The sequence below is a fragment of the Hemicordylus capensis genome, chromosome 2 (assembly GCF_027244095.1).
Source record: "Hemicordylus capensis ecotype Gifberg chromosome 2, rHemCap1.1.pri, whole genome shotgun sequence".
NCBI lineage: Eukaryota > Metazoa > Chordata > Lepidosauria > Squamata > Cordylidae > Hemicordylus > Hemicordylus capensis.
In genome coordinates this window covers 365,018,865-365,044,851 of record NC_069658.1, presented here as the reverse complement: position 1 = coordinate 365,044,851, position 25,987 = coordinate 365,018,865, and the positions used below count along the sequence as shown (strand labels likewise).

Genomic DNA, 25,987 nt, shown 5'->3' with positions numbered 1-25,987 from the left:
GCTTATCTAGAAATCCTGACCTTTTCACACAACACTTTCACATCACACACTAGATGCGACAGAAATGGGTTTTCAGCAGTCTCACTCTTGACAAATGCAAAATGCTTATCTGTTTAACAGGGACCTGTTTATTTGGGGGTGAGGCTCAGCTGATGACAGAATGGCTGAAAATCTACACAACCAGATACGAAACTGCAACTGCCAAAGGTTGTCATATCACATCTAACTGATGCCACAATAATTTAACGAGCACCACAGGAAGCCGACAGGCTTTCTTAGACTGAGTTTGCCAATCATTAGGCATTTTATTTTCCTGTTTATTTTTTCTTTTTTTAAAAAGTTGCAGATTTGGTATCTGGAATTCTGCTGAATAACATAGGTATTTTGAGCAAAATGTCAACCAGGTTCCATGCCAAGTTCTATCCCAACCAGCAAAACCCAACTGCATCCATTAATTCCCTGCTGGCTTTATTCACCAAGCAGGTTTAAAAAAAAAAAAATCAAAGCTGGCAATATTATTTTGGAGAATCACTCCCCAAGGAATGTCTTTCTGTGGAACATATTATTTATGGGAAACCTAAAGTGATGCATTTCCCATAACTGTTTAGTAGAAGATCATGCAAGAGAGACCAAAAAAATAAAAAAATAAAAAATCAGCTTGCAGAAGAGCAGTTGTGTTAGTCTGTTTTAGCAAAACAAATAATCCTGTTGATGATTTAAAAATATTTATTGTAGCATAAGATTTCATGGGCTGGCGGCGGGGCGCGGCGGGCGGGGGACAATGGTGCAAGCTCAAAACATTCAACCACAGGATGGATCTGGCACGGGAATTCCACTTTATTTAGTACTGAAGAAAATAAAATATTGGATAGTGGCCACTATCACTGAGCCAGCAGAATATACACTACATGATTTGTTTGTGCAAAGATATAAAAGCACACATTGATTATATCAAAGCACACATTGACTATATCAAAGCACCCATGTAACTTAATCCCCCTCCTCCCCAGATTACTGCCTATTTAAAAATAGCAATAAATAAATCACCATAAATCACCATCCCCAACCCCCTCAGTGGACATAAAGATATCCTATTCATAAGGCATCCACACCAAACATGTTTCAGCAGACAGATTTGTTTGGAAGAGCATAGTGCAGGGAGCTTTGACAATGTGACGTCTATACAACACAGGTTTCCTCTCTCACTCCCATCAAGCAAGAAACTTTGGGTTAATAAGAGCAGCATTTCAAGTGTATGAATTTATATGAGACACGCAAATGGCTAGCTGCCTTCTGAAGCAATTGAACTTTGGAAGACTAATGCTGCATATGCACACCTACCTAGGAGTAAAGTCTATTGAATGTAGGAGTTACTTCTGAGTAAATTTATATAGGACTGCATTGCATAAATACTTTTCTCATTTGCTTGGCAAAGGGGATATCAAAACACCTTGTGCTTGCTAATAAAAAATACCCCAAATCTTAAAACATATTTTAAATTAAAATATAAGAGGTCACTAGACCTCTTATATTACTACAAGGAGAATTCATTCAGGGACCAAAGAGTAATTCCCATTTGGTGCTGCAGACAAATGTTGGACATTTGATTTTAGTCCACTTGCTTGAGAAATTTCTTAAGCAATCATATGAAGCTCCAGTTCCTCCCAGCACACTCTACATTAATAACAACATGTCAATTATGGGGTAAAGTAACTGGGGAGAAATACCAGTGGGGATGGATTTTTCATTTCTGTAGTTCAGGGAGTCAAAATGAAATGCCTCTGGACCATCATAAATAACTAACTTGAGTAACTTGGAAGCTAAGAAAGTTATTGGAACCATCAGAAGACAGAATCTAGTTAGCCTGGTGAGAGTCTAACCAGCCTAAAATGAGTCAGCCTGCTCATTTTGCCATGGCAAATTTACTTTGGAAAAGAAAAAGTGACTGTCATTAGTCTGAGATGAGCCTGTCCCGCTAGGATTCCTTTCTTTGTAGTTACACCTAGCCTTCAAATGAAACAAAGAACAGGTTGGGTGTTTTCCATTGTCTCTCAAATTGAGCTAAGATTCCTCACACTACTAAATATCAGGATATCTTCACTTCCATCTATATACTGTATAAAATTGAAATAAGGACCATACATTTTTAGCTTGCATACTACACAGAAACCAACATTCACTTTTCAGAACCAAACATTCACTCCTCTTCCATCTCAATTGTATCAGTTTCTATAGTTAAATGAAGTCAACTGATCCAGATGTTTTCCCTACTATTTTGCAGGCAGTTCAAGAACACTTCAGATGTTTATTCAGGTATTTCATCTTTTTAAAAAAACACCAAATAGAAAAAGCAGATTTGATATCTAATCATGTATTTTATGAATCAGGAGATTTCATAAGATTATTTGCCAATCAATTACTTGACAGCTCAAATATAATGAAAGACTGTACTTTCCATTTGGAGCCAGGATTCTTCCAGGACTGATCCATATATCAAATTGTGCTTGAAAGCCATGGTAAAAATTTGACAGAACATTCTGAAGCCAAGAGGCCTAGATCTACACAAAGAGTTTAGGAAGTTTTCCTACAGATGGACAGTGGTCCAATAGTTGACTAAATAGTCCATCTAGCCCAGTATTGTCTACTCTGAGTGAGAAAGGCAAGAACTCAGGAAGAGGTCCTTCCCAGCCCTGCTATCCGAGAGATCCTTTAACTGGAGATGCTTGGAATCAAACCTGAAACCTGCATAAAAAGCACATGTTCTACTACTTCGTTTTGACCCCTCTCCCAAGTCTGTTCCTGCCAGCTTCAACCATACAGGTAATGAACTTATGACAGGCAGCAGCAAAAGCAGGATGAGTACGGTAAAGGCCTCCTGACAAGTAGCTAACCCTGCCTCTACCTGCCCCCATTGCTACACTCCTGTGGTTACTTGAATAAGCTACTTTTCACACACTCAAGTCAGCTTTTATTATTGCTCAATATACATAGGTAAAGTGTGTTGTCAAGTCAGTGTTGACTCCTGGTAACCACAGAGCCCTGTGGTTGTCTTTGGTAGAATACAGGAGGGGTTTACCATTGCCATCTTCCACGCAGTATGAGGATGCCTTTCAGCATCTTTCCTATATTGCTGCTGCCTGATATAGGTGTCTCCCATAGTATGGGAAACATACCAGCGGGGATTCAAACTGGAAACCTCTGGCTTGCTAGTCAAGTCATTTCCCTGCTGCACCAGAGAGCTGTTTTTCATTGGCTTTTTCCTGTCTGTTGCAGACAGAATTGGCATAGGGAAGAAAAGAACTTAACTAAATCCAAATCAATAGGACTTTTCATAGAAAAATACATTTAGGATGGAATTGTATACAGAAATCAGTGGGACAAAGATCACTGTCACCCAAAATAACACCCCCCCCTTTGTGCTCTTCCAGTATTTTTTCTGTTCTGCTGCATATATTACTCAGAACTCAAAGAGACTTCCATCTTCAAAGTGTTAAATAATCAAAGCATAAGTAGGAAGGCAAGTATCATACTCCAACTTCAAATACAGTAAAGCCAAGGTTAAAGCAGCTTGTCCAAAATGTCAGGGAAAGCAGCAATCATTCAGACACAGCCATTTCTAGGCTCCAGATTACTCCCTGGAATAAATTCCCCCCTCCAACCCATTGCAATATTTAATGAAGACCTGAAACCAATAACAGAAAAGGTCATACAGCTACTCACCTTTGAGAAACAGCTGGAAATATTTACAACACAGCAAAGCAACATTAAATAACTTTACATCTTGGAAGTCAAGGCCAGACAACTGTACTCATCCTGAGAGGCCAGAACATAATGCTGTCTTAATAAATAAAAAAGATAAGACATGCTGTAGCAGCAATAATGTGGTCAGCTAAATCAGTTCATTAAAATTCTAATGGGCATGCTCATCACATTCCTGTGATTCTACTGCCACACCTACATGTGCATGTCTGATAGTGCGGCCAAGGAGTTTATAGCCATCCAGAGTCACTAATGCCACAGTGCCTGGCTGCATGTCCTCTGCTGGCACATGGCATACTATTTCATGATCGTAAGGGTTGTATTTGCCACCAATGGGATTCATTTTTTGCAGGCCATGCTTAGCAAATATGCTTTGCAGTTTGGAGTCTATGAGAGATAGGCCTTCACAGATCCTCTTCAGAGTCAAAGTTGAGTCATACTGTTCTTCTCCCACAGCAGTCTCAGTGGTCCTCTCCAGGATATCTGCTACCTCTACCAAGTCTCTACAGAAACTCTGAATCCCTGCAAATACACAAATAGACAAAGGTCAAAACAAGGACAGTTCAGGAGGCACATGAAGACATAGCAGTCTCTGCTTCAGAGAATATTACTACAGGTTCCAGGGAATATGGAAGCTGCGCTTCAGGGGCAGCAATGTAGACATTCGTTTCCACTTAGGAGGAATGGAATTCCTCCCAGCTTTTCTACTCTCCCTTGCTCAGTAGCGTGCAGAGCTCTGTTTCAGGATGTGTGTGAATTGCACAGAGATAGTATTTTTTTCCAAATAAACTGGCCTTCAAATGTTATGGTTAGAATTCTGCTATTCCTCTTCCCAGATGTATTTTTTCCCCATGAAACTGCTCCAGTGTGACAAAAAGGGAGTAAGCAACATTCTTGCTTACTCACTCTGAACAGTTAGGCTTGCCAGTTATTCTAACTGCCCTGAGCCATTTTGGAAGGGCAGTATACAAATCAAATAAATAAATAAAAAATAATAATAATCTTCTACAGCCATTACTTTTCAAAGAAGAAAATATCAAACATCTCAGAGCAGTCCAGAAGATGCTCATTCTATCTTACACTTTCACTTTAAAAGCAGAATCACTCCAATTAAAGTGATGAAACTCCAGAGCACCCATACATGTATCAATCACCCTCCACTTATCCTATAACACAACAACAACAAACAACTTTGTTAGTCGCCTAATAACAGAAATTGTTCTCTGGACTCCTCACAACACTACATTAAAAACATCCAATACGTAAAACAAAAAAAGCACAACACAAAGCAAAAAACAAAATAAAACCCAGAATACGATACAAAACACTTTAAAAACTTTTTTAAAAATCAGTTCCAAAAATCAAATCTTGAAAATCAATTTTAAAAATCATCAGTGAACAGAATCACCTGGAGTCTAAAACAACAAAATGATGCTGCCAAGCAAGCCTCATTGGGAAGTCTATTCCATAAACAGGGTGTCACCACTGAAAAGGCCCTCTCCCTAGTAGCCACCCGCCTCACATTGTTTGGCAGGGCCATTCAAAGCATAACATATAGCATGGATTATTTTATTTAAAATGTTTACATGTAAACAGACAATAGTGAAAATTGTGATAAACCAAGATGATTTATTAACTCAGTAACTCTCCAGAATCACAACTATTGAATTTTGTAGCTAATTCCTAACAGTTTGAAGTAACCCAGAGGATGCAAAAAAGAGTGACAGAAAATCAAGGTAGGGAGATGAGAAAACAGAACACAAAGTTGATACTATGTGGTCAGGTGCAGTAGCAAGCTCTGCTTCTGCATGCAGGGGCGTAACAAGGCTGGAGTGGGCCCAGAGACAAAATTTTAAAATGGGCCCCTCACTGATACACACACACACTTCACAATATATAGTCATGTGACTTGCCTCTGGGGGCCCCCTCGAGGCGTGGGGGGCCCCAGACAGCCGCCTCCCCTTGCCTAATAGTAGTTATGCCCCTGTCATGCAGAACATCAGCAGCACTCTATGACTTACCAAACAACTTAGCATCTTCTACAAATTTTTGCGTTCTCCGTCTGACATTTTCAGAATCTGTCAGGGCCCTCTGGTATCTTTCCTGCAAACACAGAAAGAAGCAGTCATTAGACACAAAACATTACCTGAAGCAATAGAATATTCTAATATGCTACAAAGCCAGACAAGGACAGTTCAATGCAGCTTATTAGGCAGCTGCAATCTTCAGTGGATACTTTAGACCAAAATACTATTTTAGGTGAGAAGTCTTAACGGGTTGTTACTTGCTGCAGAAGTGACTGCAGTTATGAGGGCCAGGTTAAAATACACACCTGCCTTGGAATCTTCTTTTGATACTGTTTTCTTCAACACACTCCTCCACTAGCAAAAGAACAACTGCAATGGAGACCTAATTATTATTATTTATTATTACCAATTGTACATACATGTGTATGTATTGTCCCATACAAGATAGCATGTAGTGAAGGCCTCTAGCAACTGTTGGTCATTCACCTTTAGCAGTCTAGTCATTACGGCATGTCTGTACTACGCAGATTGGGTTTAACCTTTTTTTTTTTTTTTTGCTTGCTTGCTAAATATTGATGATAAACATTGTATGCATACCCCACTCCAGACACCTTTTGACGGAGGGTGGGGGATAGCAGAAGGCACTGCTTTCTTTATGAATTGGAAGATACGTTCAGGGGCATTCCTGCAGCTTGAATCAGCTTTAAAAGGCCCGGGCAGTGATCCTTCTACAGTGGCAGCAGCTAGATGGATGGTTCGGCCGGTGTCTGTCATTCCATGTTATTAGCCAGACTTGATTACTGCTGTGCAGAAGGCTCCTAATTCAAACCAGCCAGTGGACACATTGTAAGCAGTCTAAGAAAAGCCTGGGGACAAAACATTCATGGGCATTCATTCAAGGGTTAAGTTCAGTAGAAATCAAATGAATTAATTATCTCTTAGAGAGGAAAAAGGCTGCATTTCCTGGCTGGGATAATGCAAAGCAGGGTGCTGGGAAGGAACAGCCAGGCAGCAAAAGGAAGTTCTTTGGAGGTTAACTTGATAGTAGCGAAGAAAAGAAAAAAATAGAAAGAGTTTAGACCTTGGGATGGGGGAAACTTCAGAATCAGTGATGTGGTCTGTTAAACTCATTTCATCATGGGGATGAGGCTATAGTTTAGTGTGGGAGAGCATCTGCTTTGCATGCAGAGGGTCCTAGGTAGGGCTGGGAAAGACACCTGCCTGAAACCTTGGAGAAGTCAATGGCTGCCAGTCAGTGTAGACAATATGGAGCTAGAGGGACCTACGGTCTGACTTAGTATAAGGCAGCTTCCTATCTTTAGTTCAAAATCTAGCTAACCCAAACTTTGCCCATGCAGAAGTGTGGGTGTGAACGAATGTTTCAGTGGGGCGGGGAGCAGTAACTTTAAGCATGAGTAGAGCAGTTCCTTGCCTGCTCCTCCACCGCCCTGCCAGGCACGGCACTGTGCCTCTCAGAAGTTCACATGCAACTGTAGGGCTTCACTCAGCAGCCGGCGACAGGATGCACATGGCTGCTGGACCTGCTTTACTCATGCTTAGAGGTACCGCTTTCTGCCCTGCCGAAAAGATTCAGTGGGGCGTGCTGAATCAATTCGTGCACATCACTATACAGAGGTTTCAGTATTTGAACAGCAAAAAGCTCATACCTAGTGACCAGTGTAATGAACCACCAAAGGGAGGGGTGGGTGGGAGAAATGAAGGAAAATATATTTCTTTTAATTTGGATTAGGTTTATGGAACAAGGGGTCCAAACAAATTACAATTAGACATTTTAGTACTGCACATTGACTGATGATCTTCTACAGATAGGCCAGGTATTTTCAAAGGACATTTATGATTTTAGCTGAAAAAGGAAGTAAGAACTATGACTCATTAGCCATTCTAAAAGCAATTTATCAGGTAACCTGATTGAGCGAGTGATTGCTTCTCAGCTCCCAGTAGTTTTGGATGACACAAAATATTTAGATGCTTTCCAGACTGGTTTTCAGGTGGGCTATGGGGTTGAGACTGCCTTGGTTGGCCTGATGGATGATCTTCGATGGGCAATCGACAGAGGGAGTATGACTCTTGCTGATCCTTTTGGATCTCTCAGCAGCTTTCGATACCATTGACTATGATATCCTGCTGGGTCGCTTGAAGGAGGTGGGATTGAGTGGCACTGTTCTACAGTGGTTCCATTCCTACCTTTCTGGCAGATTCCAGATGGTGTTGCTTGGAGACTATTGCTCTGAAAAATGAGAGCTAAAGAGTGGTGTTCCACAGGGCTCTATACTGTCTCCAATACTTTTTAACATCTACATGAAACCGCTGGGAGAAATTGTCAGGAAGTTTGGTCTGGAGTGCTATCAATATGCTGATAACACCCAGATCTATTTCTCCATACCTACTTCATCAGGAAATGCCAGGACCCCGCTAAGTGCCTGCCTGGAGGCGATATTGGGCTGGATGAGGGATAACAGGCTGAAGTTGAACCCAAACAAGACAGAGGTGCTGTCTATAGGCGGTTGGGATTCAAGAGATGGTTTAGGTCTGCCTGTTCTAGATGGGGTTACACTCCCCCTAAAATATCAGGTTCATAGTCTGGGAATGCTCCTGGATCCCCAACTCTCCCTGGTTTTTCAGGTTGAGGCTGTGGCCGGGAGCTTCGGCTGATATGATCAGATACATCCATTTCTGGAGACAAATGACCTTAAAACGGTGGTACATGTGCTGGGAACCTCTAGACTTGACTACTGTAGTGCAATCTACGTGGGGCTGCCTTTGTACCTAGTTCAGAAACTACAATTGGTTCAGAATGCGGCAGCCAGATTGTTCTCTGGGACAATGTGAAGGGACCACATAACACTGATTCCAAAAAAAGCTGCACTGGCTGCCCATATGTTTCAGAATGAAATACAAAGTACTGGTTATTACCTATAAAGCCCTTAACAGCTTAGGTTCAGGGTACTTAAGAGAACATCTGCTCTGTCATGAACTCTGTCACCTATTAAGATCATCTGGAGAGGTCCGGTTATGGCTGCCACCAATTCGTTTGGTGGCAACTCAGGACCGGCCTTATCTGTGGCTGCCCCAGGGCTTTGGAACTCGCTCCCTGCTGCAATAAAGAGCATCTCCTTCTCTGTTTGTTTTTAGGAGGACCCTGAAGACGTACTTATTTTCCCAGGCATTCAACAAATCAAATTTTTAAATTTTAATGTGTTTTTATGTCTTATGGTTATCTTTTTATGAATTTTAAATGTTTTATATTTTATATTATGTTTTAATTCTGTACACAGCCTAGAGATTTCAATATTAGGCGGTACATAAATCCAAACAAGCAAACAAACAAATTAGAATAAGTACTTATCTGTCATCACCTGGCCAGCAGATGACAAGTTCTAATACTCTTTTTGAAGTTCCAACCCTTTCTTGTTTCTAAGAATAATTTTTATAGTCTTCCTCAGCTTGCTTACCCACATTCTTTAATATGTTCCTCCTTAGTCATCTCATTTATGTCTTGTAAGCTTGAAATTGTTTTTCCACACAACTTCAACCTTTAAATTTCTGTTATTTGATGTAAGAAATAACCGGATGTAAGAAATAACCGCCATCACTTTGGGACTGGCACATTTCTAATTTTTAATAAATCTTTTGAAACCTTTATCTGATCTCAAGCTATATTTGGGGGGCAAACTATGTGTTAGAAATGAAGCTACTGAATGTTCAGGACACCCCCCCCCCCAAAAAAAACCAAGAGTTACTGAGAGGACAAGCCCCTTAAGTCACCAAGGGTACGTACTGTTAAGACACGGACTTGTTCTTCCAGTTTGATAGCTTTGTGATCTGAACTGTTCTCATTCAGGAGATGCCTAGGTTCATCAGGGGGCTCTTCGGGTCCACAGTCATCCCCTGTGCTCCTTTGCTGAGCAGCAGTGCTGAAGGTAAAGAGCAAACCTCTGAAATGATACAGTGACATAGAAAAAGGTAAACAGAATTATAAAGGCACTACCTGTTTTAATAGTAAATGTTAGTTTTATGTTTTTCACACACTGGACAGGGGTGATGGCAATGGCAACCCTTTTGGTCCATTACAAGGGAGCTAACTTGAATGTTGTGCAACTGGGTGGAAGTCTTTATTCTTTGAGCAACAAATGTATCTTTAGCCTTCTGTGAAAGAAAGGCTGAGTTTACTCACTCAGTAGTCTAAGGATGTTGAACACAACACTGCAGCTTGGAAGGTTGATTCAGGTCTCATTGATGTATAGATGAGCTCTTTTTTTTTTTTTTTTTAAGAAGAATTAACGCTACTGCGATGTCAAAGTTAAATGCCGGCTGGCAGGTAAGATAATGGAGACTGTGCACATCCCTTAGGCATGCACAGTGTACGACTGTCTTTAAAATTACACAGCAACCTTAGTGCATTTTCAACTGGTATCCTCAAGAGGCTGGAAACCCAGGACAGGGTTTCATCTCTTTGCTAGTTACAGCAAGAACGCTCTGCGGGACAAAGACTCATTGAAAATCCTCAGCTTCCTTAGGGTGTTGACAACATACCACATATCACAGTAGACTGTGCACTCCATTGTTCAGCCTGGCTGAATTAACTCACCTGAAAGATATTTGAGGCAGTTTTGCAGACACACAAGTTGTTGTTCAGAAAGCAAAAGGTCTCTATATTTCTCAAAGCCGTGTTTTTGGCAATAAGCAAACTTGGATGCTAAGAAACCATAAACAAAACACCCAAGATGTTACAATTTTGCTCAGGGGAACAGGTCTCAAGGTTTTGCCATCGTTTTTATATGTGGCAATGCACTGAACTCCCATCATCTCCAGCCACAACTGATTGTTGCTGGGGATGATGGGAATTGCAGTTTAACAGGTGAAGAACCAAGGTCATCTACCCTGCTCTAAACACTTAGCTACTGCTTAGCCCTAGTATGACATTATGACAACTAAGTCAATGATTACTAGAGGGGCAATGACACCCAGAAGTTCCCTGGGACGTCAGAATTTTTTAGTCAATAACATTAAGAGAGGCAGGTTAGGCAGAGAAAAACTGAGAAGGGTATTTCAAGATGGTGATCATGTGCTAATAAATGGTTCCCATTTCGAGTAAGTAACATGGAATCAGTCTGCCTTACTAGACAGCAGACTAAGGATTACTGAGGTAATGTATGTTGAGCACTGTGAGCCCTCATTCATTCATTCGATTTCTATACTGCCCTTCCAAAAATGGATCAGGGTGGTTTACACAGATAAATAATAAATAAATAAGATGAAAAAGTGAAAAGTATTATTCCTATTGAAGGCTGAACAGAAAGAAAGTCTCCATCTTGATGAAGTGTGGGCCCTTCTGTGATGAAGACATTTCGCATGGTAGCTCCAGCAGTAAACCCACATTATATTCATAACGAACCTTGCCACCTATTAAGATAATCAAAAAGGTCCAGTTGTGGTTGTCACTAGCACGTTTGGTGGCAACACAGAACCAAGCCTTCTCTAGGGCTGCCCCAGAACTCTGCAATGTGCTCCTGAATAAAATCAGAGCCTCCTCATCTCTGCTGGTTTTTCAGAGAGAGAGATGAAGACATACCTTTTAAATTAGGCATTTCAGTTAACAAGTTTTAAAGTTTATATTGAGATTTAAAATTCAATTAATCATTCTAATGTTTTATTATTGTTGGTTGTTTTAAATTGGTTTTTAGTGTGTAAACCTTCCAGAGATGTCTATATTGGGTTGTATAAAAATATGCAATCAAATCAAATCAAAATAAGCCAAGAGAGATGCCATGGCTTGCAGATGAGAGAATTCATTTGAGAGCCAGGATTTAGGAGATTACTTACTTCTCTAACTATAGTCTATGCACATCTACTTACCCTGATACCAGCTCAGCCCTACCCAATATTATATACCGGGCCTTTTTAGAGTTGCCCCATGACTCTGGAATTTACTTCCTAATGAAATTAGAGGGTCCCCTTCTCTGAATGTTTTAAAGAAGGAACTAAAAACATACCTGTTTAGTCAGGCTTTTAGTGTATAGTTTTACAGTTCCGGGTTTTAGAGTTTTTATTGTATTTTAAATTGTTTTAATTCTGTTAATGTTTTTTTAATTGTGAACTGCCAAGGGACTTTTTTGTATAGGAACATAGGAAGCTGCCATATACTGAGTCAGACCATCGGTCCATCTAGCTCAGTATTGTCTACACAGACTGGCAGTGGCTTCTCCAAGGTTGCAGGCAGGAGTCTCTCCCAGCCCTATCTTGGAGAAGCCAGGGAGGGAACTTGAAACCTTCTGCTCTTCCCAGAGCGGCTCCATCCCTTGAGGGGAATATGTTACAGTGCTCACACTCTAGTCTCCCTTTCATATGCAACCAGGGGTGGACCCTGCTTAGCTAAGGGGACAAGTCATGCTTGCTACCACAATACCAGCTCTCTTGGTATATGTATGGTATACAAATGTACTAAATAAATAAATAATATACCTCCTCTACTTCATCGCTGTAATAACAATTTAAGACACTGAAACAAAGTTACACCTTCTAAACTTGTATTAAAAATGGCAATTGGCACCACACACACACACACACACACACACACACACACACACACACACACCACACACACAGAGACCCGCCCCGTGCTTCTGCAATGTTGAGTGCATCTGCTGAGCTTTCCAATGAGACACTTTAAGGGCCAACACTGATTTAATTTCTCACATGTGGTCATTTCTTTATATCTTTAAAACATGATCCAAGGTGTCCCTGTATGTATTAGCAACACAAAAGCAAATACTTGCTCTTCACTTTCAAGTCATATTTGCATATGAATACAAGTTTCTATTACACAGTCTGGAGTGGGGGGCTGATTACCTGTAACACACCAACCTCTACCCTGAATACACATCAGGGAGTGTTTCTGCTAAATGCCTTTGTTCTGCTCTGAATCATTCAATGATGACCAAGTAGAGCCCTTCAGAAGGGAACAAATGCATGACTGGTGTATATTCAGAGCAGCTGCCAGGAAACCTGCTCCCCACTCCAGGTAGTGCAATATGCAACTTGTATGCAAATATGACGAGGAGGTATTTGGATGTTTGTTGCTGATACATAGGGGCACCTGGCAGTCTTGTGAAGATTTATCCCTACTACCACAAGGGGCCCATGTGCTTCAATTTGTGTGTCAGAGAGAACTGAATAACTGCTGGAAGAGCAATATTGTTTCTTTGCCCCTATAGCATCAGTGTCAATTATTCCCCTCTGGGGATGGAGCTGCTCTAGGAAGAGCATCTAGATTCCAAGTTGCCTCCCTGGCATCTCCGAGATAGGGCTGAGAGAGATTCCTGCCTGCAACCTTGGAGGTCACTGCCAGTCTGTGTAGACAATACTAAGCTAGATGGACCAATGGCCTGACTCACTATATGGCAGGTTCCTATGTTCCTATGTAGTACATCAGGATGCATCAGTGTCTGGCACCTAATGAGGCTCATCGACATGAATCTGTACAACTGCTCCCCCAGTCCATCTTACAAAATACAGGTGTTTGAGCTCTACCCAATACCCAACTCCCCCCCCTTCCCCCTCACGCTTTCCTTTGCCATTATGCTTTGCCTGACAGAGTTCTGGACAACGTGAATGCTGCTCACAACCCTGTGTCATTCTGGTTGGTTCTAACACATGTATTACCAGACAGTTGCTTTTAGATTTTTCTAATGGGCCAACATAGCCACCTACAATGTTTGCATTTAGAATCTAGCCTCTACCAGTTGAAGTGTTTGTGGAGAATTGTGAAAACCTAGGTTGTGTTTAACAGTTTGGTGGCAGGGACTCTCTCGAAGGAAGGGAGAGAATACTTCCTTCCCAGCATCCTTGACACTAGATGCCTAGCAGTGCACAGACCTTTCTGCCCTCTTGTTCAGATGACCTATATCAGACACAGTGTGCCCTCTAAGAGGGATTCCCAGATGTTGTTGACTACAACTCCCAGAATCCCCAGTTGCAATGGCTTTTGCTAGGGGATTATGGGAGTTGTAGTCAACAACATCTGGGAATCCCTCTTAGAAGGACCACTGATCAGACACACAAGGGTGGGAGTGAAGTGCAGTGATGTTCTACCAGCCCAGCAGGAAGAAAGGGAAGTTGCTCATTTCCCCAAAGTGCTGATTTGGCAGGGAGAAAAAATTGTCTGTTCAGCCTGTACAGCAACCTCTCTCAAAAGTTCCAGAATCTGTTGTCAGCCCTAATCAAGCTTTAATCTGCAGTTAGAATGCTAGCTGATTATCCCACTGACTAAAACCTGCAGCCCTACATGGAAAGCTAGTGACATAATATAGTAGCCACAATACAGAATATCACCATGCTAATGGATAACAGATAAAACCACTCATTCAGAGCAGCCTTAAGAAAGAGCTTGCAAAAACTAATAGTAGCTCATAAATCTGCAATCTATTAAGAGACGTTTTACTTTAAATGCTTAAACAAATGCTATGGCTGCTTATATTTAGGGATGATGCATGTGCAGTTTGCATTAGGCACATGGGAGGGATCAGAACACAGAGGGCAATGTGGGAGAGAATGAATCTTTGCCAGGAGACCTATGTGAAACAAATCTCTGCTTGTGTGGATCTCTTCTAGCCACTCTCTTCTAGTCATGGAAATCTAAGTCATGGAATACACAGATCATTTAGTAAAATACATTGCCTTCAGTTCTAAAAGACCAAGTTCTGAAATGATGCAACATGGAACTTGGTACCCATATTCCTTCTAACAGGGATTCCCAGATGTTGTTAACTATGACTCCCAGAATCCCCAGCTGCAATTGCTTTTGCTGGGGATTCTGGGAGTTGTAGTCAATAACTTCTGGGAATCCCTATTAGAGGGAACACAGCTTGGTATATAGGCAGGAATTCACATAATATTTAAAGATCAGGTTCTCAAATGAGTGCCAGCAGAAATGGTTTGGTACTCAGAGATATGAGACATCTCACTTGTTCTTCCTCCACCACTTCAATGGTGCAGCTCTTTGTCCACTATGGGTAGCTCCTGCAGCCACCACTTGCTAGTGGCTCTCCAGGCTCCTCAGAAGAAGAAAAAGGCCCTGTTCTTGTGTGCAGACAGGAACAGGCCCTTGCCCTTTCTGAGTGGCCAGAGAACGGCTGGGAATGGATGGCGTTCATGAAGCCTGATGCTGACACACGGCCTGGGGCATATCTAGGGTAGGGCAGGCAGGGCACGTGCCCCAGGCGCCACTTGAAGGGGAGCGCCATTTTTAATTTTTAAAAAAATGGCTGCCAAAAACAAAATGGCCACCGTGCATGCTCAAATGGCCTCTGTGAGACCCTAGTCCATGCCAGGCCTTGCAGAGGCCATTTGAGCATGCGTGGCAGTCATTATGTTTTCAGCGGCCATTTAAAAAAAATGGCCACCACACATGCTCAAATGGTCCCTGCAAGGCCCTAGAGGCCAGCGGGGGGAGGGGGAACCTTTGCAGACCCACCCATGGCCTTTAGGAAGCCCCCCAAAAGGGCTACAGGTTAAAAAAAATTAATTTAATATAAGTCACTGTACACATATTCAGATTGGCACTATGTACAGAGAATCAGGGCTTGTGAATACTGAGCGGAAGCTTATGAGCTAGGATTGTATTCATTTGCTCTTACTTTTCTTCTTGTGATAAGTGAGTTAAATGTGATGTCTTAATAATATGGCTATTAATGGTGAGTTTGTATTTGAATGAGTGTGCAATCCTTAGTATTAAGGCCCACTGGGAGTTTCTTGCTCTCTTTCTCTCATTTTAACTTTCTTTCTGAAATACTAGAATATATTCCAAGCAGTGACACAGTTTACTTTGTATATCCTTTAATTATTTTCAGAGTATGTGGGAAAAGTCAAGTTCTCCATTTATTTTTCAAACTTATGTAATAGTGATGCTACAATGCATAGTAGAGAATTAGACAGGCACTTCTATTTAGATTTCCAAGTACACCTCCACATAGGATTTGGATATTTCATGAGCCCCAGCATACTGAAATTTGTAGTTTTCCAGCATTTTTTGGTCTGGCTATGTCCACTGCTAAATAGTTTTTGCAATATTAATAGATGAATGAGCTTGATCTGTATTTTTCAGCTGATATTATGGTAACGTTATCTGAAAGATGAGTGTCAGATGTTGGACAGGGGGCGCAATTTCAGTGCTTGCTCTAGGTGCTATTTTGCCTAGATACACCTCTGCACAGGGCACATGTATGCCATCCATTCCCTGCAGCTCTCCATCCACTCAGAACAGGCACGTCTCTGCCCCTATCTGCACACAAGAACAAGGCCTTTTTTGCTTCTGTGTGTGGCCTGGAAAACTGCTGGCAAGTGGTGCTGGGGACAGCTGGAGCAACAGCGAGGGTGGCTGGTGGGCAGGGGGGACAGGCTAGCAAGGTAGCCCCAGACAGTATGCATCTGCATGTCTTTCAAGCATCTGGAGTGCCACACATGAGTACCACTTATATAAATTCCTGTACATAGAAGAAAGCTTCAGTGTCACCTTTTCCCTTTACAAGGGACAAACACATTCTGGGGTGGGGGTGGGGTATGGGGGTGGGGTGGGGGGCAATTGGGCATGTTGTTGCAAAATATAAAATGTTATAAAATGTTTAAAAACATTAAATAATAATTTTTTAAAAATGAAAAAGACCCATCTTGACAATGGAATGCATATATCTGTTGTCCAGAGGAACATTTGTCCTTTGAGCGCTGAGTGTAGACAGAAGTTGCCTAAGCAAGGAAATAAGAATCTTTTAAAAGGCCCCGTATGAGTGCAAAGAGACATGGGGATGAACCAATCTCTTAAACTGGAAAGTCTGAAATGCTATTTTGGTAGGTTGATTAATATGTCAGGCCACACACAGTGGACAAACCTAAGGTCTCATTACATAACAAAGTAGCTCCTGTCAAAGGTCTACACTCCATGCTCAAATTCCCAGAAAGCAACCAGTCTTTTCCAACTACTTTCTGACACAAAGCCATCTTGTATACTCAGATTATCCTCCTAGCAGTCAACAGCATGCAGATTTTGAGTCTACTGAGTAACTAGTTTTATTACTAATAAGATCAAGCTATCCTGAACTTGGACAAAGGTTATCTACATCTACCAAAAAATAAATCTACAGATCCAAGTAAACATCTAATCCAGAGTATTTATACTTAGGCAAGCACTGTTTGATGGCAATTGTGATTAGACTATACACTCAGAATTTCTGTTGTGATTTAAGATCCAAGCCTGAGAGTATATTGTAGATTTAACTTTAGAAATCTAGCTGTAACATTTGTATATATTTTCTCTGCTTTCCTTAACATGGGAATCTTTTTCTGCTTTCAGCATTTCTCTCAGTAAACTGAATCATGATTTTGGAAACACAATTCCATGAATGCTAAAACATGGTTTCTAAATCATCAGTCCCCCTACATCTTCAGTCCAATTCCCAAGTTAAAGGGGGGGGAAATAGATTTTAAGGTTGAACACCCTATTACATTATATTTCTGATCTTTTATTTCATCAACTTGCCTTTTTAAAATTATGAAACAATGGGAAGCTGCCGCTGAGCCCGATATGGTAAACTCAAGAAAAGTATGGTTATAATACACTGTTAAGTGCATTGAAAAGTATTGTTAAGTATATTGAAACGTATTGTTATAGTAGTTTCCAGCTGAGCTTATTCTGCCTGGCTCCCAGAAGCCTCCCTGTTTACAGCTGCATCTCCAGGTTTGGAGATTGCACTTTTGCTATGCTCAGGAGCTGCACCGCAATGTGAACTCCTAGTATATATGATACATGGGGACAAGTCACTTAGTTGGCAGTAGACTGATCGCCCCTAGATTTGAACACCAGCAATACAAACTGGAAAGGGGATTATTTTCACACTCCCTCTTTCTATGAGGGGCCCCCAGCTAAGCAGACTCCAGAACTAACTCTTGTGAGTTGTCTGGCATCTAAGGTCATTTCAGACTTGGAATGAACTCTAAAAACTCCCCCATCTTTTTGCAAGAGAGATAACACCTGTTGCAAATGAAACAATTAGGCCAGGAAGGGAAAGCAGATAAAGACAAGTCCAGCAGCAGCCTCCATCACCATAGGGATGAGCCAGTGACGTAACTTTGAACAGGGTGCCCATCAAAACATTTGAAAGAATTATTGGGAGAGTCAGTCCCACCACAGGATACTCTTTTGATTGACCTGAACACTCTGATTTCCATCACAACTAGCCTTGCATACAAAGGGCAATTCGCACACCGTCTCACCCAGGAAGGACGTTCAATAAAAAAGCATTTTGGGGCAAGTCCACCCAAACAGGTTTAGACAGCAAAGCATGACAACAGAAAGATGCCCCAGAGGCATCTTTTGGAATATAACTGTCCCTAACTCCATGACCCAGTGTGCTCCCTTGTGCTTTATACTGGGGACTCCACTACTACAAGTACTCCCTTCTCCATTAGTGCCGCCTGAGCTGAAATCACTACCTGCTTGATCAATTTGCTGGCCTCACGCCAAAACTCAGCTCATTGTGCCTGGTTTACATTGGTCCCCCTGCCGATCTATCCCGCTGGCCTCACGCTGGAACTCTCCTCATGACGAACCCCACTAAAGCCTTCAACTCCCCTGCTCCCACTTCACCTCCCCGGATGGATGCAGGTCTCCAGCTGCCCGAGTTGGATCATTGTGAGGACAGGTGATATAGTCTCTTGCCCGGCTCCTTCAGGGCTGAATCTATCCCTTTCTTTTATTTCTGAAACCTTGCCACTCTATCTTAATGTACCTCTCTCTAGTCTGCCTGGGAATTTCTGGAACCATCTGGAACTTAAAGCTAAATGTGCCTTACAATAGTCCATTTTTAAACATATTTGTATTGCCTTTATGTTAGGACCACCTAGTCTTATTACTTTTATTATTATTCTTTCAAGAAACTCCTCTTTGATTTAATTAAAACTCCTCTCTCAAGCTGGTTTTCTTGAGCTCATATGCTTGCACAGCTTAAGACTGCTTGGAACTGTCTCCCATTTTAAGCCAAACTAGCTGAACCAGGTGCAGAGCATCTGAGCCTCTAGTTCTCTTCTCAGCTTTCCTCTCACCCCGCCCCCCCACCGGCTGCCACTTTCCTTTCGCCCTCCCTGCCCGATGGCTACCCCTCAGCCATTCTCTTGGCCAGCAGTTTCTTTCCCACCACCCATCCTTTGCTATCTAGCAGCTGCTCGCAAACTCTCGTGAGAGTAGCCACACATGGGATTAGCGATGAGTATGTTTAAGAGAAATAGATAGATAGACAGATAGTTAGAAGATTCCCCACATTCGCCCAAACTGAGGGTGTTAACCAATCACCCTTGAGGCAGTTCCATCAACATAGTATACTGAAATGTATTCTTATAGTATACAATTATAGTATATTGTTACATGCAAATTTCTCTCAATTAAATAGGCCCAGCAAGCAAAATAGTCCAATTTCTTTAAAGTACTTATTTATGGAATACATGTCCCCTGAGCAGAAGTAGGAATACTTCAGTCACACTTCCCAAGTGTTATCCTGAGCACACATAGAACAGTACAGATAGCTCCAAAAACCAAGTTACTGACAAAATCACATACACTGCCTTTACTACCAAGTATTTTATAATGTACAGGAGCGTTTGCCCAAGACGTGATAGCTATTATTATTTACCACGGGTATATTGCCCTGCAAGGATCATAGGGAAAGTACAAAATTTAGCTCTGGAATTTACTATGAGATCATTTCCTTAAATCCTGATATTTTAAGAGATAACAGGCTGAAGTTGAATCCAAACAAAATGGAGGTACTGTCTGTAGCGGGTCAGGATCCGAGAGATGGTTCAGATCTGCCTGTTCTGGATGAGGTTACACTCCCATTAAAAGATCAGGTTCGTAGTTTGGGAGTGTTCCTGGATCCCAAACTCTCTCTAGTTTCTCAGGTTGAGGCTGTGGCCAGGAGTGCTTTTTATCAGTTTTGGCTGATACACCAGATACGTTCATTTCTGGAGACAAATGACCTTCAAACGGTGGTACATATGCTGGTAACCTCTAGGCTTGACTACTGTAATGCACTCTATGTGGGGCTGCCTCTGTATGTAGTTCGGAAACCATAATTGGTACAGAATGCAACAGCTAGATTGGTCTCTGGGTCTACCCAAATGGACCATATAACACTGATTCTAAAAGAACTGCACTGACTCCCGATATGATTCCGAACGAAATACAAAGTGCTGGTTATTACCTATAAAGCCCTTAACAGCTTAGGTCCAGGGTACTTAAGGGAGCACCTTCTCTGTCGTGAACCCTGTTACCTATTAAGATCATCGGAGAAGTCTGGTTATGGTTGCTGCCAACTCGTTTGGTGGCAACTTGGGACTGAGCCTTCTCTGTGGCTGCCCCAGGGCTTTGGAACATTCTCCCTGCTGAAATAAGAGCATCTCCTTCTCCATTTGCTTTTAGGAGGGCCCTGAAGACGTACCTGTTTTTTCAGGCTTTCAACTGAAATTTTAATTTTAATGTGTTTTTATCTATTGTGATTTTTATCTGTTTTTATGAATTTTAAATGTTTTATATTTTAGATTATGTTTTAATCTGTACACCGCCTAGAGATTTATATATTAGGCAGTATAGCAATTCAATAATAAACAAACAAACAACTGCATTTCAACAATTTATTCTCACGTTGCTTGGTTCCCCTTTTTTCTTTTCTTTCAAACTTCTGAAAGTACTTGTCATCAGGATGTATGTTAAGCAATGCAAAAATGGGGTGTGGAGGGGTATCTGAGTATATGGTGTAATAGCCACAAAAAAACACCCTGCAATTTATAACAGTCTTAAAATGGAGTCTAGGGCAAGGCATGTTGATAAGCCTCACTGAGTGCTAAGCACAGATCTCAGGTTTCTTGGATGAAGGGAGTCAGCGTGGTGTAGTGGTTAGAGTCCTGGTCTAGGACCGGGGAGACCCGAGTTCAAATCCCCATTCAGCCATGATACTAGCTGGGTGACTCTGGGCCAGTCACTTCTCTCTCAGCCTAACCTACCTCACAGGGTTGTTGTGAGGAGAAACATATCTATGTACACTGCTCTGGGATCTTTGGAGGAAGAATGGCATATAGATGTCAAAACAAAACAAGGACAGATAATAATGGCTGCTCCTCCAGATTTAGAAAATGAAGTCAGCAGTTACATTGTTCCATCTCCAGCACTAATCGCAGCACACAGGCCGATTGTAAGGCAGAGAACAGGAGTAAAAGTGAAATATGGTAGTTCACAAAGCTGGAAACTACTTCTAAGTGGGAAACTAGGTTGGGACTCAAGAGAAGCCAAAGTAGTAGCATTATCTAGCGGTAAGGAGTATTTTCAACCCTCAAATAATAAAGACCAATCTACTGGTGATGGAAGATAATCTTCCTGCAGTTTCAAGATCTCTCTGCAGGGTGACTAAATGTGGTATTCTCTAAAGTACATACAACTCATAGATAAACCACATTGGTCCATTGGGAGGTGGAAATCCAAGTCACAATGCTAGTAATACCTTTTTTTAAACAGGGCGGAACAACTTTGACCACCTGCAGATATTGAACTGCAACTGACTACAGGCCACTGGAACTGGGGATGATGGGAGTCTTAGTTTAAGAACAGCTGGAGGGCTGAATTTGAGTAACCCCACTTTTTTAGGACCAAGCAAAATGACCAAATCTTATGAACTGGGCACTTATAATCTTCTTCTATATAATTAATTCACTTGGCTGGCCATGCGTGGAGATGCGTGGCAAGGCTCTTTCGGTGGAACTCTCGCGACATGCTGCGGAAGTCCCCAGCATTGGGCGGGAGAACTCCGGCAGTCCAGCGGCAGACTGCTGGGACTGAGGGAGAGGAGTGAGCGCTGCACAGAGAGATTGGGGCCCGAGGGCAGGGGCGGACATTTTGGTGACATCGGCGGATGGAAAATTGAGGCCAGATTGGACGGGCATGGGGGAGACTAGGAGATGGATTGGCTGGGCGGCGGAGGCTCGCGTGCAGCAGGAGGCCATTGAATGGCCGCCGCACTTCAACGGGCACTCCAACTTTGGGAATGGACTGGGGTGCAAAGGAGGGGGGAAGCAGCAGGAGAGAGAGCGTGAATGAGAGAGTGGGAGGGGAGAGTGCGCATTTTGCGCACGGTGGGGGAGAGCACGCGAGGAAGCGCAGTGGGGGGAGAGCACGCATGGGGGAACGCGGTGGGGGGAGAGCGTGCATGGGGGAGAGCGCACAGGGGAGCGCGCGCGAGAGAGAGCGCGGTGGGGGAGCTAGAGAGAGCGCGCGGTGGGGGGAGCGCGCGAGAGAGAGAGAGCGGTGGGGGGAGCGCGCGCGCGCGAGAGAGAGCGGTGGGGGAGCGCGCACGAGAGAGAGCGGTGGGGGAGCGCGCGAGAGAGAGAGAGCGGTGGGGGAGCGCGCGAGAGAGAGCACGGTGGGGGAGAGCGTGTGAGACAGCGCGGTGGGGGGAGAGCGCGAGAGAGAGCGCAGTGGGGGAGAGTGCGGGGGAGAGAGCGCGGTGGGGGGAGAGCGCAAGAGAGAGCGCGGGGGAAAGCGAGCGAGCGCGAGAGTGGAGGGGGGATGCCACAGGCTCGGTGCACTACTGCACAGATGCTCTGTGCGTGGTCAGCTAGTGGCCCTCAAAGTGTGCTGTTTATAACAGTGTTCAGATGGCGTCTAGGAAAATCTAAGGCAGCAGACGTGCAGATTAGTTTCACTAAATGCTAGCTAGTCACTCATCTCAGGTTGCTTTCAGGATTCCTGTGATGAAAAAAAAAGGAGAGCATGACTTGTTCCCTTAGGTAAGCAGGGTCTGCCCTGGTTGCATATGAATGGGAGACTTGATGTGTGAGCACTGTAAGACAGGGCTGAGAGAGATTCCTGCCTGCAACCTTGCAGAAGCAGCTACCAGTCTGTGTAGACAATACTGAGCTAGATGGACCGATGGTCTGACTCGGTATATGGCAGCTTTCTGTGTTTCTATGTATGTTCCTAATCACGGTGGTTGTTCCCTTTTTAGAAAACAAAGTCAAGCAGTCACTCTGCTCTATTCCCAATGCAAATCGAAACATACAGGCCAACACATCTAAGATTTTTATGTATTTTGAATATCACATGATGCAACATGAGTCTGCTTAACTCTTCCAAGATCCCATCTTAAGGCTGTTATAAATTGCAGTTTATTAAAGGATATATTCCCACACCCGATTATTTTTGCTTTGCTTATCATCCACCCTGATGAAGAGTTCTGGAGAATTCACTAGCTTAACATGTTTAGTCATTTGTTTGGTCCTAATAAAGCTATTTCTAAAATTGTGGTGTTTGGCCTTCCAACACTGTTTCCCAAGATATATCTGCAAACATGCTGCCTCTGAAATAAGACAAATGCATTAAGTGGTGCCGCGGGGAAATGCTTGACTAACAAGCAGAAGATTGCCAGTTTGAATCCCCGCTGGTATGTTTCCCAGACATATTTCAAAAGATGCTGAAAGGCATCATCTCATACTGATTGGGAGGAGGCAATGGTAAACCCCTCCTGTATTCTACCAAAAGAAAACCCCTGGGCTCTGTGGGTGCCAGAGTTGACAACACACTTTACTTATTTACTGTAGACATGGGCATGACTCCCAAGAGAGTATTCATGTCTTTCAAATATAATGCACAGAGTGACCTTTAAGTCACAGCTTTAGAAGGTTTACAGAGAATCAGCAACCTACACGTTTTCAAGACTACTAAGAAAATCCCAGATGCACAGAGTGTATTACTAAAACTCTCCACTTCAAAAGCAACCAGTTACCCAAATCTGGTAATCAGAAGTTGTTCTTCAACAACAGAACACAATAAAGAAAAAGGTTTGACACACCAACAAATATTTTGCCTGCCATTTGTTTTTGCTTAGGGCCTTTTACGGCTTTGTATTTCTACATTTATATCCTGCTCGTCCTCCAAGGAGCCCAGAGCAGTATACATAGTTATGTTTATCCTCACAACACCTCTGTAATGTAGGTTAGGTTGAGAGAGAAGTGACTGGCCCAGAGTCACCCAGCGAGTTTCATGGCTGGATGGGGATTTGAACTTGGGTCTCACTGGTCCTGGTCCAACACTCTAGCCATCTTCAAAGTAAGCTGTCAGTATTGTCAAACTATAAGGTGGGGGTAACTATAATACCTGGTACCCAAATACCAGATGAATTCAATGTGATGTGTGAATATCTAGTATGCTACAGTTCAGGCAGGTCATTCTAAAGGTGATGCCTGCAACATCAACGGCCACTTGCGAACATTTGTTTTACCCAGTCAATGTCACTTTTGAATAGACTACAGTCAGGAGGAGAGCCACACTATCCAGCAAAAAAGAAGTGAAGCCAATAGGTGCAAGCATGATTGACCAACCTTTTGTGCAGAAATTTGCAATGCAGTTTGCACCGTTGTGGTTGTCAGAGGAAGGTGTTCAATGTTTATGGAGCTCAAAGCACCTTCTTTCTTTTTAGATTGTGAGCCCCTCTGAGACAGGGAGTCACCTTATTTATTTTTCTGTATAAACTGCTTTGAGAACTTTTGTTGAAAAGCAGTATATAAATATCCATAGTAGTAGTAGGTACTAGGAAGTAACAGTGGGAGGGGGCTATTGCTCTCATGCCCTGCACACACAGGCTTCCTAGAACAAAGACATCTGCCTGGCTTCTGTGCAAAGTGCCGGACTCTATGGGCGCCCTGGTCCAGCTCTTCTGACTTTGTTAAGAGCCTGAGAGGGCTCCAGCACCTTCAAACAGAGCACAAAAGAGGAAACTCCGCCAGCTACCTGAATTCTCCTTTCTCTGCAGCCCTGTGAGGGTGGGGAAAAGAACCCAGGCGCTTGGAGCAATCCTTAGGTGATGTGCAACACTACACTGGGCACAGAAAAAAGCCTTCTCAGGATCTGGATATGGCACCTCCTCTTGCAACTGCCCACACACCACCACCCAGCTCCTCAGCACTACAGGGAGGAAAAAACGGGGAGAGGCCAGGAGAGCAGGAGGCTTTGCCTCGTGATTTCTCAGCAGCAGCTGAAAGCAGAGGAGGCAGCAACAGCAAAGCAGGGGAGACTCTTCAAAGCCAAAATAGTCCCCGGAGCGCCTCCAGCTACACAGCAGACACAGACACAGTCACATCGCACCATAAGGGCGGGGAGCTATCCCCTGGGAAGAGGGGGGGGCACATGAGCACACACCTTCTCCCTACACCTCCCCCAAGCAGCCTCTCTGGGTGGGCAGATTTAAAGATGTCCCACCCATATGGCACAAGGGAACAAGAAAGGCTGAGGGGGGTGGGGGAAGGCGCACGCGGTGGAAGAAGCAAGCGCTCAAGGGGGTGGAATGAGCAACTCCCCTCCCACCCTGGCGGGCAACGGAGGACGAGCTGGAGTAGGGATAATTCAAAGAAATAGCGGCCGGCCGGTAACGCGATAACCCCGTACCTGTTGCAGCGAAACGGATGGTGGCTAAGCTGGAACAAGGGGCTGAGGCAGTTTCGCACAGAGCCACCTCCTGCCATCACCAGACGCAGCGTGGTGGATCACGAAGTACCAAGCGGGAGAAGAAGAGGAGGAGGAGGAGGAGGTGACTACATTTCCCATCAGCCACCACTCTTGTGATACGCCCACAGACCTCTGTCCCCGCCAGCCCTTGCACCAGAAGAAAGCTCCACCCTTCAGAATTTAACTCTGTTAGGGAGGGAGTGCACCTTAAGCCTGCAAGTAAAGGAATAGCAGCAGCCCTTTGAGTGGTGGGTTGTGGGGTGGGGGTGGATTTCCTGTGCTTGAGCTGCTGCCAGTGGAAGTGTTGCTAGGCCCTTTTTAAGTTCCCACAGCCTCCCCGGGACCCCGACCCCCTATGTTCAACAATCAATCCTCTTCATTATCTATAAAGCAGACCAAAACTCTCTCTCATTTTTTGAAACTGGTATCCTTGGTATAGCGATCATGTTTGCCCCACAGCACTTGCTTAATTCTCAAATTTCCTTCCCTTTTGCAATTTGCAGTCACTTCTCACAGTGGCCTTGCAATGCCATTGCATACTATTTTTGGAGTTAGGGTTTACTGTGCCTTAGTAGCTTACCCATTGAATCATGTTACTGGAGATCTGTCATACTTTATTGGTTAAAATTGGTATTTACAAAAGTCG

General features: G+C 43.2%; 1 protein-coding gene across 2 annotated transcripts; it reads right to left on the bottom strand.

The window, feature by feature from the left end:
• Nucleotides 1-817: 817 nt before the first annotated feature.
• On the bottom strand, nucleotides 818-25,438 carry GRPEL2 (GrpE like 2, mitochondrial). Of its 2 annotated transcripts, none has more exons than XM_053303336.1 (4): nucleotides 25,282-25,438; nucleotides 9,586-9,742; nucleotides 5,781-5,862; nucleotides 818-4,281 (listed from the first exon to the last, which is right to left on the bottom strand). In XM_053303336.1, exons 1-4 carry the CDS (start codon nucleotides 25,356-25,358, stop codon nucleotides 3,911-3,913), a joined length of 687 nt encoding a protein of 228 aa, XP_053159311.1. In that variant the 5' UTR covers nucleotides 25,359-25,438; the 3' UTR covers nucleotides 818-3,910. The 2 variants fall into 2 exon arrangements, with proteins under 2 accessions (XP_053159311.1, XP_053159312.1); XM_053303337.1 differs by having other exon boundaries at nucleotides 9,586-9,721.
• Between the last annotated feature and the right edge of the window lie 549 nt (nucleotides 25,439-25,987).